General features: G+C 48.5%; 1 protein-coding gene across 3 annotated transcripts in view; it reads left to right on the forward strand.

The window, feature by feature from the left end:
- The window catches only part of FAM178B (family with sequence similarity 178 member B), a 138,888-nt gene that overhangs the window by 72,695 nt on the left and 47,903 nt on the right, over nucleotides 1–18,290 (forward strand). For all 3 annotated transcript variants that reach the window (XM_084753640.1, XM_084753641.1, XM_084753642.1), the window contains one exon: nucleotides 12,727–12,841. In XM_084753640.1, coding sequence (XP_084609766.1) covers nucleotides 12,727–12,841 — 115 coding nt within the window. The remainder of the gene's footprint in view (nucleotides 1–12,726; nucleotides 12,842–18,290) is intronic.

Genomic DNA, 18,290 nt, shown 5'->3' on the forward strand with positions numbered 1-18,290 from the left:
TTAATATTAACATGACATTTTGGGAGATGAGAAAGGCAATGTAGTTGAATTGCAATGTGTCTGTGTATCAAGTTGACAAGTGATCAGTTGTCAACTCAGAGGAAGGAACTGTATAAGAATGGTCTGCAAGCCGGGCGTGGTGGCGCACACTTTTAGTCCCAGCACTTGGGAGGCAGAGGCAGGTGGATCACTGTGAGTTCGAGGCCAGCCTGGTCTACAAAGTGAGTCTAGGACAGCCAAGGCTACACAGAGAAACCTTGTCTCAAAAAACAAACAAACAAACAAACAAAAAAACAAACCAAAAACAAAAAAAGAATGGTCTGCAGCCAGGTGGTGGTGGCACACTCCTTTAATGCCAGCACTCAGGAGGCAGAGGCAGGGGGATTGATGTTAGTTTGAGGCCAGCCTGGTCTACAAAGTTAGTCCAGGATGGCCAAGGCTACACAGAGAAATCCTGTCTCAAAAAACTTAAAAAAAAAAAAAAGTCTGTAAGCAAGCCTGTGGAGAAATTTTGTTGATTAATGATTGATGTAGAAGGGCCAGCCCTCTGTGGGTGGTGGTGCCTCTCTGCAGGTGGTCCTAGGATATAAGAAAGCAAACTGATGAAATGGGGGAACAAGCCAGTAAACAGCGTCCTCCATGGCCTCTGCTTCAGTTCCTGCCTCCAGGGTCCTGTCTTGAGTTCTTGCCCTGAGTTCCCTCGGTGATGGACTGTGAGCTGCAAGGTAAAATAAACCCTTTCCTCCCCAACTTGCTTTTGGTTGGCATTTTATCACAGCATGAGATACGTAAGTAGGACAGAAGAATGCCAAGAACCCTGCAGACAATGGAGGCCTGGCCCTGGCCCTGACGTTTCAGAGGAAAACAAAGACTATCAAGGTTTTTTGTGTGATATACCTGATTTAAGAATCTGTCCTTTCAGCTGGGTGTGGTGGTGCACACCTGTAATCCCAGCACTGGGGAAGCAGAGGCAGGCTAGGTGGATCTCTGTGAGTTTGACGCCAGCCTGGTCTACAGAGAGAGTTCTAGGACAGCCAGGGCTACACAGAAAAACCCTCTCAAACAAACAAATAAAAGAATTTGTTGTTTCTGGTGAGATGGACTGAAAAACAAACTGCAATTAACAAAACCACTGATGTGCACCTTTTGCTTCACTGGGGCAACTGATGCTGCTCAACTGGAGCTGGGAAGTCAGCTGTGGTTTTCTTTTCTTTTCTTTTTTTTTTAAAGATTTTATTTATTATTTGTACAACATTCTGCCCCAATGTATACCTGCCCACCAGAAGAAATCCCCAGATCTCATTAGATGGTTGTGAGCCACCATGTGGTTGCTGGGAATTGAACTCAGGGCCTTTGGAAGAACAGACAGTGCTCTTAACCCCTGAGCCATCTCTCCAGCCCCTCAGCTGTGGTTTTAACAAGCATCGTTGAGCTGCATCTCAACATGGAAACTGACGTTGGTAATGGTTTGAAAGGATGAAGGGGACGTAGTGATCAGCTGAGACCTTGGCAGAATGGGGCAGGAGGCCGTTGGTGATGGTGCAGCATCAGTTGCAGAGACCGTCCAGAATTGAGAGAGTAATGGAGAGAAGCTGAGCTTGGTCCGTGGGGAAGTGTTGGAGTCCCTACAGAGGCCTGGAGAGGCCACTGGTGAAGGTGTAGCCTCAGCTACAATGGAGACTGAGCACACCGGCAGTGTCCGGGCCATGGGATGAGCACCAAGGACAGCACCAGCTATGGCGTGGAGCCAGCCTGGCACTGAGCAGGAGACAAGGCTACCAAAGATCGTTGGAGCCCAGATTGCAGATACTGAGTGGTCTGCACTACTGGACTTTGGTGTTGTTTTGGTCCAGTCCTAACTGTGCCCTGATTCTTTCCCCTCAGAATGAGAAAGTGTGTAATTTAGTTTGAATTTTACAGGAGCCCACAGTTAAGCAATTGAATATGAATATTTTAAGGAGGCTTTGGACTTTTTTTGTTTTGTTTTGTTCTTTGGTTTTTCGGTTTTGTTGTTGCTGTTGTGGTGGTGGCGGTTTTCTTTGTTGTTGTTGTTTTTGTTGCTGTTGTTTTGATTTTTTGGGACAGGGTTTCTCTGTGTAACACCTCTGGCTGTCCTAGACTCACTCTGTAGACCAGGCTGGCCTCTGCCTCCCGAGTGCTGGGATTACAGGCGTGTGCCACCACACTTGAATGGCTTTGGACTTTTCAATTGTTGACATTTAAATTTTTTAATTTAAATTTTTAGATTTATTTGCTTTTAGATTTATTTCCTATATGATGTATGTATGCTTACTGAGTTCTTCATGCCTGGTACCCACAGGACCCAAGAAGAGAGTCTTGGGTCCCTGGAACAGCAATTGTGATGGTTATGAGGTGCCGCGTGAGCTCTGGGAATTGAATCTGGGTCCTCCACAGGAGTAACCAGCGCTTTTAGCCTCTGTGCTGTAGTCTATACAGCCACTTAAGGACTGAAACTTTTAAAGGTAGTTGGACTTCTAAAAGTTGGTTGTATGCTGGGTGGTGGTGGTGCACGCCTTTAATCCAGCACTCGGGAGGCAGAGGCAGGCAGATCTCTCTGAGTTTGAGGCCAGCCTGGTCTACAAAGTGAGTCCAGGACAGTTAGGGCTATTACACAGAGAAACCTTGTCTTGGAAGAAAAAAAAAAAAAAAGAGGATATATTAGCCAAATGGCCATAGGAACAGTGCTCCATCCTCCAGGCCAGGGCCACTTTGATTGATACCTTGCTTCCATCTGTTTTGTCCATCTCATCCTGAGAGGCAGGCTCAGTGTCCCTAGACACTATGGTGATAGCTAATTGCACACTGGGAACACGCCTTTAATCCCAGCACTAGGGAGGCAAAGGCAGGTGGATCACTGTGAATTTGAGGCCAGCCTGGTCTACAAAGTGAGTCCAGGATAGTCAAGGCTACACTGAGAAACCCTGTCTTGAAAAACAAAAATAAATGTAGGATGTATTTTATATTGTGATATTATTAACATGCAGTCTTGAACAAGATAGGAAAAGTTATGTTTTTTGTTTTTTCCTGCCTCTGCCTCCCCTAGTTCATACAGCACTGCACAGCTCGGCACATCACTTGTTTTGTTGGTGATAGACATTCTGATTAAAATGAGATGGAGTCTCAATGGACTTTAGAGTTCTACTGATGGCTAAAGACACTGAACACTGTTGAAGATGATTTGTTTTTGTTTTTATTTTTTGGGTTTTGGTTTTTTGAGACAGGGTTTCTCTGTCTAGCCTTGGCTGTCCTGGACTTGCTTTGTAGACCAGGCTCACAGCAATCCACCTGCCTCTGCCTTCCTAGTGCTGGCACTAAAGGTATGCGCCACCACACTTGGCTATTTAAGATGTTTATTAGCCATTTGTATTTCTTGCTTTGTGAGTTCTCTGTTCAATTCCATAGCCCCTGTTTTTAATAGGGTTTTCTGTTTGCTGGGCTTTTACATATTCTATAATTGTAGAATTAAGCCTTTGTCAGATGTATACCTGGCAGAGGTTTTCACCCATTATGTAGGCTTCCTTTTCTCGTGATTGACAGATTTCCTTTGCTGGACAAATGCTTTTTAATTTCCTGACAAATTTTATTTGTCAATTGTGGCCTTATTTCCTGAGCAGCTAGAGCTCTCTCGGCCTTTCCTGAAGTGTTCCCTGCTGTTTGGCATTTAGGCTCTTAACACTGAGCTCTTTGATCCTGCTGGAGTTGGTTTTGGTGCAAGTTAGAGATAGCAATCTAGTTTCTTTCTTCTAAGAGTGAATGTCCTGTTTCCCCAGCACTAATGAGTATTTTCAGCATTTTTTGTCAAAAAAAATCAGGTGGCTATGCCTGCATGTGTTTGTATTTGGACTTCTGTTCTGTTCCACTAATGTGTGTCTCTGACCTTATACCAGTACTGTGTGTCGGTCACTGCACCTTGAAGCCAGCTATGGCATCCCTCCACCCCAGCACATTGTCTCGGGGTGCTGTGGCTATCTGGGATCTTTTATACTTCTATGAGTATTTTTTGTTTCTTTTTCTGTGAAGAATGGTGTTGGAATTTCCATGTGATTGCTTTGAGTCAGATAATTGCTTTTGGTAGGTCAGCCATTTATTAGCCTTCCAGCTTCTTCCTACGTATCTTTCCCAAGGTTGGAGGTGGGTCCTGGAATACATTATGAAGGGCATTGCTCCCCACCCCCACCCCCACCCCCATTTCTTTTCAGCTTGTTTCCTGTTGGTTTCTAGGTAGCCTACTGATTTCTGTGTGTTCATTTTGCATCCTGCCACTTGGCTGAAATTGTTGATGCTTACAGTTCTAAAAGTTTTCCAGAAGAGTCTTTAGGGTTGCCACCCTGTCTCACTGTGTAGCCCTGGCTGTCCTGGAACTCAGTATGTAGACCAGGTTGGCTTCAAACTCACAGGGAATCACCTATCTGACGCCCGAGTGCAGAAATTAAAGGCGTGTGCCACCACTCTGGAGATCATCTCTTCTAAAATCGTACCTGCAAATAAAGATGCTTAGACCCTTCCCTTCCTGCTGTTATGTCCTCCACTTGCCCTGCCCAAGACTCGAAGTACTAAGGTAGATGGGGGTAGAAAGTGGACAACCTTACCTTGCTCTTGATTTCAGTGGAAAGACTTGAAAATTTTCCCTATTTAGTTTAGTGGTGGCCATATTGCCATGGATTTCCCTGATTATGTTGGCATGTGTTCCTTCTATCCTTGTTTCTTCAGCACTTTTAATATGAGACAGATGTGGCAACATATGCCTTTATGATAGAGGGAAGTGCATCTCTGACAGTTTAAGGCCATCCTGGTCTACATAGAAAGCTCTGGTCCACCCATAGAGAAAACCTGTTTCAAAACAAAACAAAACAAAAAGTTGGATTTTGTGGAAAATTTCTAAATCTATTGAGATAATCACGTGATTTCTGTTCTTTAGTCCCCCTATGCAAGAGTATTACACTGATTTGCATGTGTAGAGCCATCCCTGCATCTCTGGAATAAGCCCAATTTGATCATGGTAAATATTTTTTTTTAAGATTTTATAATTTTTAATTACAAAAATTTTATTTGTGTGTCTGCATGTGGCCATATACACATATGTGCAGGTGCCCAAGGAGGCCAGAAGAGGGCATCAGAAGCCCTAGAGCCGGTGCTGTAGGTGATGGCACCACTTGATATGGGTGTTAGGGACCAAACTTGGATCCTCTATAAGGGCAGCAACTGAACAAGTGAGCATCTCTCCAACCAATTTTGTTTTGTTTTGTTTTGTTTTGTTTTGTTTTGTTTTGTTTTTGAGACAAGGTTTATCGGTCTGTGTAGCCTTGGCTGTCCTGGACTCACTTTTTAGACCAGGCTGGCCTTGAATTTACAGAGATCTGTCTGCTTCTGCCTCCCTGAGTGCTGGGATTACAGGTGTGTGCCAGCACACCCTGCTCTAACTGTTGGATTTTTAAAGTTCAACCAGTGGGAACTAGTAGCTCCCTGAGTAGCTCTCTCAAGATTCAGCCTCTGACCAAAGCCATTCTCTTCCACTGCTGAACTTTTAACAGTGCTGATGTCTTCTGTAGCCTGGCATGGGGGCTATCATGACTAGTCACTGAGACAAGAGCTCTAGGTATTCAAAGAGAATTGGTTCACAGCAGCTTCTGTCCACCTCCTCCCTTAACATCTGCCAGAATGTGTGAAGAAGGCCACACACACCATCCTGTAATGACAGCCACAGCTGCCGTACGCTGAGTGGGACTCAAACTTGGCTACACATTGAAACTACTTGGGAATTCTTAATTCCCAAATGTAAGCCACACCCCAGATTAGTTCAACTGGTTTCTGGGAGTGGAGAAAAGGTGGCAGTATTTGTGTGTCGGTGCATGTAGTGTATAATATGCATGCATGTATGTGTACTTGTAAATACAAGTGTGCGTGTGCATCTGTGGAAGCCCACAGGTGAAGATATGGGTCTTCCTCCTTCAATTTCTACCTTAATCATGGAGGCAGGCTTTCTCTCTTTTCTTTTGTCTTTTGAGACAGGATTTCTCTGTGTAACCCTGGCCATCCTGGACTCACTGTAGACTAAGTTGGCCTCAAACTCAAATCTACCTTCCTCAGCCTCCCCAATATTGGGATTAAAGGTGTGCTGCACCTTCACCCAGCTTAGCTCCCAGTTTTTTCAAGTGTGGATGAGGCCACTAAAAACACATGCAGCGTTTTCAGCTTAGTTGGCTAGCTCCCAATGGGCACCATTGTCAGGCCTCTTTGTAAAAGCATGTTATGCTTTGTGAGAAACTGCTGTGCTGCCTTTCAGAGCAATGAATGGAGACTCCGTCCCCAAAGCCTTGCCAGCACATGGTTCTGTTTGGCTTCCTCACAAAGATCAGCCCAAAAATGTCAGCAGGTTCTGAAACCCAGGATGAGGGCCTCCTGTAGACCCTGCATGCACGCCAGAACAGTGCTGGGAGCTCTTTAATGGACTCTGAATCACGCTCACACTGGTGTTTGAAGTTGGAAGGGCGGTTGTTACTGTCTCTTGAGTCATGGTGAGAGCCCCACGTCCTTACATGCAGCCCAGCCATGCCCGCTTAGATGATGTCCTAGTTGACTTCTGTTGCCTGAGAAGGGGTCTCAGGCAGTGGTTGCCCACATCACATTGACCTTGGGCATGCCTGTGAGAGATGGTGTTTTTGTTGACTAATGTGGAAGACCCCAGGTCCAGCCCCAGGAGCAACACAATTCCCTGGGCAGATGGTCCTGGGCCTAGAGAAGGCTGAGCATTAAGTCTGAGAGTAAGCCAGCAAGTACCCTTCCTCCATGGCTTCTGTTTGAGTTCTTACTTGAGTCCCTGCCCTGACTCCCCTCGTGATGGACTGACCTGAGGGTGGAAGCCAGATACTGACCTGGAAGTGGAAGCCAGGTATGCCTTTTCCTCTTCTAAGTTGCTTTTGGTTACAGTGTTTTGTCACAACAGAGAGAGAAACCAGAAGAGATGGTAAAAAGAAACTGCCTGGACTGGAGAGAAGTCCCTCAGAAGAAGTACAGTGACCTTAGCCACTAGAGATAGGCAAAGCAAAGCTGTGGCAAGTCCCTTCTCACCTCAGTCAGAGTAGTTTATCATCAAGAAATCAAAAACATCTAGGAATGGTAGCACATACCTCTGGTTCTAGCACTTGGGAGGCAGAGGCAGGCAGATCTCTGATTAGAGGCCAGCCTGGTCTACATAGCAAGCTCCAGGCCAGCCAGGGCTGTATAGTGAGAAGGAAATTATGTCACTCTGAGGAGAGTGGGTAGAACTAGAGATTTTCATGTTAAAGCAATTAAACATGACTCAGACAACTATGTTTTCTCTCTCACACAGATCTAGGGTGTGTGTGTGTGTGTGTGTGTGTGTGTGTGTGTGTGTGTGTGTGTGTGTGTGTGTAGTACATAAAAATACATTATGAAAATGTCTCATTTTGCACAATGAATATATGCTTATTAAGAAAGAAAGAGGAGTTACCAAGAAGAGACTTGATACCCTCTGAGCATATACAGAGGAAGGAAGTCCCCCTCAGTCACAGTCATAGGGGAGGGGAGTAAGGGGAAAATGAGAGGGAGGGAGGAATGGAAGGATACAAGGGATGGGATAACCGTTGAGATGTAATATGAATAAATTAATAAAATATATTTTAAGAAAAAAGAAAGAGGAGGCCAGGTGTTGTGGCGCATGCCTTTAATCCCAGCACACGTTGGAGGCAGAGGCAGAGGCAGGTGAACCGCTGTGAGTTTGAGGCCAGCCTGGTCTACAAAACAAGTCCAGGACAGCCAAGGCTACACAGAGAAACCCTGTCTTGAAAAACCAAAAACAACAACAACAAAATTGAAAGAAAGAGGAAAATGCCTGGAGTTGAGTTGTGATGGCTGGTTTCATTGTCTTGGACTGTAAGGTGACCTTGAGCTTGAGAGACACAGGCCGACAATGTCAGGACAGAACAAAGGGCAGGATAGACCCACTGGTACCATCAGGCCTCTGTGCCAGCTGTCGTCTGCACCACCCGTACCTTTTCACTATAGAAACACAGACTTGAAGCTTCTCTAAGCATACATGGGTTTCTGTTTTGCTTTTGTCTTTTTTCTTTTTTTTTTCCCCTGCTGGGTATGAGCACTTCTGTGGTCTGGCACAATAAAGTCTGAATGGTAGGGGCCTTGAATACCCTGGTGTTAGGTGACACCAGGCAGTGGTGTGTGTTACAGAGGGCAGAGGAAAGGAGAGGTAGCCCAGGGATGGCATCATCTGTGCTGTTCACAGAGCCATGAGGCCCACAGAGATGCCAGGGGGCATACAGGATGGGTCACAAGACAGGTAGGTGTTAGGGACAACAAAGGGAAGGCCTCTACTCAGGATGCATGGGAGGAGAGTGATGATAAAGGCACCATGGGAGCTGGTTGCAAGGACAGGAAAGAGACTAAAAGTCCTGAGAGTAGGGCATGATGGCTCACACCTCAGGGGCTACAGGCACAATTTCTGAGAGTTCAAGGCCAGCCTCAGGTACACAGTAAGACTCTGTCTCAGAGGGAGAGTGGAGGAAAGAAGACTTCAAACGAATGAGTTCAGGTCTAACAAATGGGAGAAACACCAACAACAGCAGGATTTATAGGGGATGCTGGGAGAGGCAGTACCAGGGGAGAATGGCTGTGCTCTGTGCTGACGCTGTGCTTGGAGTGATGGAGTGTTCATGGCTTTAAACTATGAGTTGAAGGCCTGGGGATGCAGCCCAGGGGTAGAGCAGGTGCTTAGCAAAGAGCAAGAGCCTGGGTTCCATCTCCAGGACCACAAGAAGAAAACAAACGGAAATTCTGATGGTTAGAGGGCTTTACTTTTTCATTAAGTACAGAGATCCCCCTGATGGCAGAGTCACCTCCCAAGCACACACCTTCCCTGCCCCTGCGCCTTGTCTCCGATCCTTTGCCTCCGAAATCCACTGTGGGTTCAGGTCTCTGGGAACCCATTCTGCCACCATTGCTCCTCAAGGCACGTTCCTCCCGTGCTGGCCGTGTGGCCACTGGTGTCCTTCACCTGTTCCCGTTCATTGTGCCCTCCCACCAACACTTGCCATATCCAGGTTCACGACACTTAGCTCCAGAACATTTACAACAGTGCCCACTGTGTGTTCAGGTAACAGTTGCTGAGTGGGTAAGTGTTCTCAGAGCCTAAAGTTGAAGCTAATTGACTTAAAGCAAATGATACTGAAACTAGTTTAAATCTAAGCAGGGAAGAGCTGAGGGAAGTTAGGTAATGAGAGCTGGGGCGGGAAGTAAGGCAGTTCCCAGCCTCCTGTGAATTCTGTGAACCCTACAGCCAAGCTGGATGGGGCTCAGTCTGGTGGGCACCTTCCTCTTTTTTATTTCCTTCTTCTAAAGAGTTAGTTTCCTCCCCTTCCTGGGGCCTCCGCTCCTCCTGAAGTATATGGGACCCAGGCTGACAGCGCTGTTCATAATACCTGACCTGGACTGAGGTGATAGGGACAAGAGCCGTGTGCCTGCTTCACTGTTGGCGTACCTGTGCAGACTCAAGATGAGTGGTGGAGGCCCAGGAAAGGGAGGGGGCCAGGTGCGGAGCTGTGGGCGCTGGCCAAGTGGCTGCAGGAACGCTTAGGCCACTGTGTGGTGTTCTCATTCCATGTCGCCGGAGCCGGGTGCACAGGCCTGAAAATCAGCTTCTTCCGTGACACAGATGGAAAAGTCACTTTTATTTTAGTCCCGATACTGTTTTTCCTTTTAAAGGACCCGTCCCATCCCAGGAGGCAGGAGAGCCTCTCAAAGGGCCGCCTGCAGCCCAGCCTCTGGCTGAGCCCAGCTGCTCACACGGGCTTTTGAAAAGCTACTCTGAGAATCACCTAAAATGATAGCCTTTTGTGTGGAGAAACTGAGATACGGAGAGAGCCTGGCAGCTTGGGTCTGGATTTTCTTATGTGTCAGCCCTTCAGAAATCCCTCAGTTGGGACACAGAGCCGAGGAAAAGCTGAGCGCATGGCCTACTTAGGAAGCCTTAATTATGGGCTCTGGGTGGTATTTTCCTGTCATCCAAGAACCAACTTCCAGGGCTGTTGATGGGACTGATTTATCCTGACATCTGGGCCCTCTTCCTTTAAAACTGCACAGACACCTCAGCCCTGGTCACACTGTGTTGGGGGAATTAAAACGGTGGGAGAGGAGAGGGGTATAGCTCCAAGGTCCACACTCAACACTCCTCAGAGAGGTTTTAGAGCCGAGCACCTGCGTGGGCTGAGGTGGGGCAGGACACAGCCCCTAGGGACTCTGGCAGGAAGTCCCAGCCCAGCCTGGCCTCGCCCTAGGTCCGTTCTCTTCCCTTCTCTGGAAAGTCCATGCTCCAGCCCACGTGTGCATGCACGTACGTGCACAGGCTCCAGGAGGCCCAGGTAAACAGAGCGCTTGGCGAATGGACTCGTATTGTGTTTTGGAGTCTTTACTCTTCTCAGCTCATTTGTGAGGAGGGAGAGGGCTGTCATTACTGCTCTCCAAGTTGCTGGATTGCCAAGGCGAGGGGGAACCAACAGTTTTTCCTCCTCTGAGAGTCTAATTACTCATTTGGTTAGTTCTGACCCATATACATTTCTAAGCAGAAAGACACTCTATGCCTGCTGAAATAAATGGCCTTGGCCAGCTTTCAAAGACCCTGTGCCCAGCCAGGTGCTGTCTGTCAGCACAGCAGATGGTGTGGCCTGCAGAAACTTTTCTCCATGAGTTTAGGTAACGGAGCCTTTCGTGGCTCTTGTGAAGGAGGCCCTGAAGGCCCTGCCATTTTCCTTGCTCTGTGCCTCATCTTGCCTCTCTCTGGTCTTACAATGCTCTTTGACGTTAGCCAGCCTTGGCCATGGCTGCCCCTCTTCCAGGCGGGTGCCTCCCTCACGTTACGGGTGGCCCGTGCCTTGCCTCACTTGTCCACTGCAGTCAGCTCCCCCTACCCTGGGCAGGTTCAGTTCTATTTCAGTCCTGGGTTTTGTTGTATTTTATCTTGTCATCATATTTTTCTTTATTTGTGTGTTGTGTATTCATGTAGGCATGCTAGTGTCATGGCTTAGGTGTGTCTGTCAGAGAACAGCAAATTAACCCTCTCCTTCCACTGAGTGAGTTGGGGGTCAAACTCTGTGGACAAGTTTAGCCACAGGAACCACCAGAAGAAGGTCTTGAGTCAAGCCCTTGGGGGCTGGGCTAAGACATTTGAGTTGCAGGGGATTGTCCCACCCTAAGGTCTAAGGTAAAAGTAACCCCTGTCCCCTGGAAGCACAAGTCCAGGGAGGCACTTGCCCTGAGGTACCTGTACCTCATCTTTCCTGCCCTCTAGTTTTTGTTCTTTTTTAAAGATAGAGTATTATTTGTAGACCAGGCTGGGCTCTCAGTGATCTTCCTGCCTCTGTCTCCTGTGTGCTGGGGCCGCTGGTGCAGAGTGCAGCAGCACACCTGGCTTGCTCTGTACCTCCCACCTGCCTTGGATTCTTGTAGGAACACCTGGGCCTTTGCTTATCTTCCTGGCTTCTGCCCCTCCTGGACTTGTGCTCCCAAAGGACAGAGGATGAAGCCTCCGCTGGGTTACTTTTCACCTTCGGTGCGACTCAAATGTCTTAGCCCAGCCCCCAAGCTCTTGATTCAACATTTGAGAACACCTGTGGCTTTCCACCCAGCCTGCTCATCTTGAGGCTATTTGTCGCTTCCTTCTTAGCAGTGAGCCGCTTGGTTGTGCTCTGTTTTGAAGTCCCTCTGTTCCTCTGTTAGTTCTTTCATTCGTGCATGCCTTCATTCATTTATTCATTCACTGTCTTTCATGCTGGCTGCTTCTAAGCCCTAGAAGCATAGACATGACCCACGCGGAGGCAGTCCTTCTTCAGCAGTATTTCTATTTTGTTTTTATTTTTCAGACATAGTCTCATTCTGCATCCAAGACTGACCTCAGATTCACAGCAATCCTTTTGCCTCATCCTTTCAAGAGCTAGGATTATAGGCATGAGCCAGCACAAGGAGAGACAGATCAGGAGCAAGTAAACAACAGATAGATAAGATAATGCAGAAAAGTGTTAACAGGGCAGAGACACAACCTCTGCCTCCCAGTGAGAATGTGAGGGGCCAAGGGGCACCAAGGCCTGTGGGATGATGGGTGATCTTCCTGCAGCGTTGGGCTAGCCTTGTTTTACTGTTGCTTTTTGAACATGTCCTTAAATGGTCTGAGGGAAAAAGCCCTGAGGATCCAGTTTTTTCCCCCTGTGTTGATGTGGCCTGTAAGGGAGGCCAGGCATGCTCCTGGCAGGGACAGTGGCCCTGGGAGCCCACAGAGGTCTCAGCATCAGTACACGGGGCAGCAGTAGGCTTGAAACAACACCAACCATGTGTGTTCAGGGAGCAGGGCGATGCTGCAGCTGTGTCTTCTGAATCTTGTCTGAGCCCAGCTGCCACCTGGCATGACCGTCATCCTCTGGCATCTGTGACTTCAGCACAGCACATACCTTGAGGAAGACCAAACAAGAGCCCCCAAAGTCCTGAGACACAAAGCACCTGTTGCTTAAATTTCTACAGCTAATGCTCCTTATGCGAGAACACACAGAAACTGCCCACCTGGAGCTACCTGTTGTCCCCCTGTCATGCCCCTCCCCACCCCTCTCCCCACAGCCATGAGCAGAAGAAGGATTGCAACCGCCCTCTTGTCCCCAATCGTAACTCTGCTCTCTTTTGGCCTGACAGAGGAAGACATGCGCTTGTGGTGTCCCTCACTGCAAGAGGTCAAGGAGGTGTTCCGCAGCCTGGGAGCCTACAACCCTGCCCTGTACCCACAAGGCCCCTTCCAGCACAGCCCAAGGTGTGTACCGCCCCTTCAGCACCGCCACCTTCTCTCTAGTGCCTACAAGGACGGAACTACTGCAGAAGCACACATGCCTGTCTGTGAGTCCAAACGTCCTTCCACAAACAGTGTGACCTTCTGGGCCCAGAGCTCAGAGGTACCTGGACAACCTGGTGGAAGAGTTTTGCTACTGAGCTCCCAGTGGCGGAGCCCAGACTTTCCAGCATAGTTAATACCCCCACAACAGACTCCAGCCTCTCTTCAGATTTGTTTGACTTGTGCTTCTAGCAGCTCTTGGCCAGCCAAGCACAGTTTTCTGTCATTGTTGGTCTGGGAAGGGATGTGTGTTTGTTTGGGTGTTTTGAGCTAGGGTCTCATAATTCTCAGGCAGGGCTCAAACTCGCTTTCTAGTGCAGGAGATTAAACCCAGGGCTTCCTGAATGTTAGCCAAGCACCGCACTGGGCTAGATACAGACCATTGTTTTCAAAGGCTGAGTCTCACCGTATAGCACTAGCTGGCCTAGAATTGTCTATGTATACAAGGCTGGCCTTGAACCCAAGGCTACTTTCCTGCCTCTACCTCATACAGTCTGGGATTACAGGTCCACACTAGTGTGTGTGGCTTAAAATGGAAAATATCTTTGAATATCGTTTAGTCCTTCCCAGGAGGCAGAGGCAGGGAGAGCTTTGTGATTTCAAGGCCAGCCTGATCCTACACAGGAAATCCAGGCCAAACAGTGCTATACAGTAAGACCCTGTACTTTAAATACCATTTGTATCTATAATAAACTTTGTTGTTAAAAAACAAAATCGAAAAAATTCCCTTTCTCAGAGGTCTCACGCCCACTGGCCACACTACCAGCTGAGCTACACCCCAGCAGCAAGCACTGTGTGGTGTATAGTGTCCAGTAGGTTCTATTTTGTGGAGTCCACTCTGTCCCTGGACTGGGCTTGGTGGTGGACAGAGATGCTAATTGTGTGAGCACATCCCTACCCTCTAGGAACAGAGCCACACAGATCGCAAATGACTGTTGTTGGGTGGGGGAGGACTAGATAGAGGCTATAAAAGTGTCGTGTATTATGTTGTTCTCCAAATCACATCCCATCCCAGCTTCCTTGAAAATCCTCTGAGATGTCCCCCACCCTGCATCCGGCAGCAGTCCCTCCACCCAGGCAGAGCTGGGACCCTTTCTTTAGCTGCCGGATGTTTCTCAGCAGGGAAAGCTCCGCTTTCTTAAGAACCTGTTCCACAACTGTGTTTAGTAATTGTCTGCCAAACCCAGCCACACTTGGCTCTGCTATAAATACCCCACGCATGTGCCAGCCTGCCACGCTCCTGCCCCTTTTCCTTCTGCTGCGCAGCGCTCCATGTCGGTGTGATAAGGCTCTTGCTGCTTCCTAACATACCCTGCTGTGTCCTGGATGAGGGGGGAGAATTTGAATTACACTCAGAAAAAGCAAAGCATCCCAGAGGAAGGGCCTGGTGATGGAGGGGATCAGATGAGCTACTTGCAACACACAGGCTTTGGTGAATACCCAGAGTGCACTTGGGAGGTTGGAAATACACTGGAGACTTTCCCTCCCGGGTTCTGTGCAGCTCTATTCTCCATGGAAGCTTCCGGACTGTGGCCCAGAAAGCATGTCTCCAGTCTTCCATGCACAAATCTTAGCACATAGACTTGAGCTTGACCAGGCCCAGTGAAGCCCTGAATTGGAAGAGAAGAGTTGACATGCCATGTGGTCTCACTCCTAGGCATGCCTTTTGACCCCCTCCCTTACATAAAGCCCAGACACTGGCATAACTGTTAAGACTGTTGCTGCAGGGAGAATTCAGACGCGTCCCAGAGGACCCATCAATGGTCACAAAGGCTGGTAAGAGGAGGCTGGAGACTGCCTGCCCAGCCCCTGAGACTGAGGGGTCTTTCTGTGTGCATCCATTCTCCTCCTCGAATCTTTTCCTGGAGCAGGTGGGTGGTGATGAAGCTCAGGCTCTTCCTTGGTTTGCTGTGATGTGGCTGTTACACTCTGGGTAGCATGATGGAGCTGAAAGACAACTTCCGCACAGTGTTCAAGAAGTGCCAGATAGTTCCAGCATTCCTTCCCCAAGGACACAACGTCTTGAGGAATAGACGAGAAATGACAAAAGAGGCTACTTTTGTCCAGTGGTTGGGTTCATCCTTGTTCTTGGCACTCGGAGATGTTGGCATTGTTGCTATTTGTTCACGCTAGGTATTTCTCATCTCTGTTGGCTTCTAGACATGTCCCTCCCTAGGGCTCCTTCTGGGCCACTGCTGGTGCTACCCCCAGAGTCTCATGACAGCGCAGGCTGAAGGTAAGGGCCAAAATGCCTCTGTACACAGCCACACGACCACTGTCTCTAGTTACTGGGAGGAAGCTATGTTTTGCACTGTTTGTTCCTAAACTCAGATTTCTGCCCCCATCCTTCTTCTGAAATGTGCATCACGGGTTCCTAAAAGGGCCAGAGAGGTGGCCCTGTGGGTAAACTGTTTGGTTTGCAACATCAGGGTTTGGATTCCTAGAACCATGGAAGAGTGAGGCAGAGGGTGTCTGGAGCCTCACCAAAACTGTGAGCTCCAGATTCAGTGACAGACCCTGTCTCAAAAAACTAAGGTGGGGGCTGGAGAGATGGCTCAGAGGTTAAGAGCACTGGCTGTTCTTCCAGAGGTCCTGAGTTAAATTCCTAGCAGCTACATGGTGGCTCACAACCATCTATAATGTGCTCTGATGCCCTCTTCTGGCAGGTAGGTGTACCTATAGGCAAAGCACTGTATACATAATAAATAAATAAAATATTTAAAAAACAAAAAACAAAACAAGACAAAAAAAAAAAAACTAAGGTGGAGCTGGACAGGTGGCCCAGCTGCTAAAAGCTAAGTAAAGCTAAGCTACGCTCATGACCAGAAAGTGAGGCAGAGAATGATGAGATAAAGGCATGGACTGTCTACACACACACACACACACACACACACACACACACACACACACACACACTACAACCCTACAGGCACAGGTACACAACGCAGACACACATAAAGATGTCCTCTCAGAGCCCTTTGGCAGCTTTACCATGCAAATCACTGCCTTCCAGAAAAGTGGGAGGGTTTGGGCAAGAGGGTCCAGTGTGTGAATCTAAATAAAAAAACAGGAGGTGGAGCATTAGTATTCTTGCAAGGGGTTGGGCCCACACTTCTGCACAGGCTGGTGTGTGTGTGTGTGTGTGTGTGTGTGTGTGTGTGTGTGTGTGTGTTGTCTGTGTGTATGTGTATTGTCTGTGTATGTGTGTGTTGTCTGTGTGGTGTTATGTGTGTGGTGTTGTGTGTGTGTGTGTCCGTCCGTCCGTCCTGTGAACAATGCTTCAGTGCTGCTGCCTGATCACAGAGCTTCTGCTGGCTTTAACAGACAGCCCAAGGGAGGAGGAAGAATTTTGGGAGCTGACCATTTCCGAGGGGTTTGTCCATGGTCAGATGGCTTCAATGCTTTTGAGTGGCCTGTGGAGGACGTCTTCTTAGCTGCTGGTGGGGACAGCTTGTATCCTTGAAAACCACACCCATGTGCTCACTGCCTGCAGCCACACCTCATCTCCTAGTAGCCCACTCAGCTAGACACTCAGCAGGCCGTGAGGTTAGCACGCTCATGACTGAACCTTCAGCAGGGGCTGCCTTTGGGGTGGGGGGACATTTCCTATCCAACCTGTAACAAAATGCCAGCTGAGGGGGTTGCCTGGATACATGGGTGTGGCTTCTCAGAAGCATTCTAGTACTGTTTTCTGGAGTCAGGAGTCATGAGCCACATGTTCTGAGATAGGACATCCCTTGCACGTAGAGGCCAGCACGTAAATAAGGACAACACACTGGAAGACTGCCCAGTCTACCTTTAGTGGGGTAGGTGGATCCCGCTGTGACTGCATGCACGCACACACCCTCACTGCTCCAGCAAAGACTGCTCCTCATTTAAGAGCTATCAACTCCAGTTTGTATAAACTGCAGCAGGACTCAGTGCTTGAGGCCAGATGGCTCTTGATGGTGGCCACAGTGGTGCTTCTGTTTGCCATCTTGCCTCTGAGAACGTCTCAGCATTGTGCAAGTACTGGCTTTACTGTGACTTTTCTCCTTCCTCCTCCTGTTACTTCCTTTGGTTGGTTTGTTTGCTACAGGATCTCATGTAACCCTGACTGGCCTCAAATGTAGTAGAGGCTGACTTTGAGCCCCTGATCCTCCTATCTCCTACCTCTGAATCCTGGGATTACAGGTGTGAGCCACCATGCCCAGCTTTTATAAATTGTTTTCAACTCTCCAAGGAAAGCAAATGTTGATGTATAGGGAGAGGTCAGTTGATGCACCCCTGTAAGTTCTAAGTTCACTTACTGAGTCTAGAACAGTGTGGCTGAGCCTTACACTCCAGGTCCTCAAGTCAGTGGCTGGGGAAGAAGCTGACTGGTGCTGTCAGCTCACTCCTGAACTACTGAGGTCAGGCTGCAAGAGTGGGGACTGGTGCCCTGAGTTCCTGGTGCTCCATGACCTCTTGCGAGATGAAGCTGTGGGGACTAGCCAACGCTACATCAAGAATGGCAGTCACAGGATGCCAGCACTGCCAAATACGTAAACAGATCACACTTACAGTTACAGTCATAGATGCCAGCAGTGTACCCCCATGGCATTGCTGTCCCAGAAAGAGAAGGGCTGGAAAATGTCTGGCACTCAAAAAGGGAGGTAACTGCTCTTGAGGCTGGTGTCCTTCCCAAGGAGGAGAGGCTCTGTCACAGCCACACTTCCCCTCCTCAGACAGTTCTAAAAAGGCTGTTGCCAGCTCACATTTTCTTAGCCCTCCTCCCTTTCGCAGTGGTAAACTGTCTGAAAGCCTGTTTCTCTGTAGCAGCCCCACTCTGTGAGCATCTGAAAACAAGTCTATTCAGGCTTGCACCCGGTGCCTGCTCCCAGGCTGGTACAAACTAAGACACCCACTCAACATATTGGCGCAGACCCAGTATGCACCCAGATGTGAAAACCCAAGCCTCACCCATGCTCTGGTCCTAATAAATGCTAAGACCCAGAAGAAAGGCTGAGCCTACCCCAGCTTTCCCACCAACTTTGGTTTGTTGGCACCAATTTCTCAGGGATGTAGGAGCCAGATCTCTCTCCCTCTGTGGAACACCAGGGCCAAGAAGTGAAAAAAAAGGGAGACTGTTTTTGACACTGAGGTAGGTGGTGCTGCACTGATAGCACCCATGGCCAGAGCAACTACACTAGAGCCATCTTTCCAATAGCGTCGCCATCCTTAGCATCCATAGGTAATGAGACCAGTGCTTTCAGGGACTCTAAGCAGGTCTCTAAGAGTGGAGAAGTCAGGACAGGCCTGCAGCTGGCAGAGTCCTTGCCTAGCAAGCATGAAGGCCAGGGGCTGATCCCCGTACCACATAAACTCGATGTGGCGGCGCATGCTGTAATCT

The sequence above is a fragment of the Acomys minous genome, assembly GCF_964271855.1.
Source record: "Acomys minous genome assembly, chromosome: 13".
Lineage (NCBI taxonomy): Eukaryota > Metazoa > Chordata > Mammalia > Rodentia > Muridae > Acomys > Acomys minous.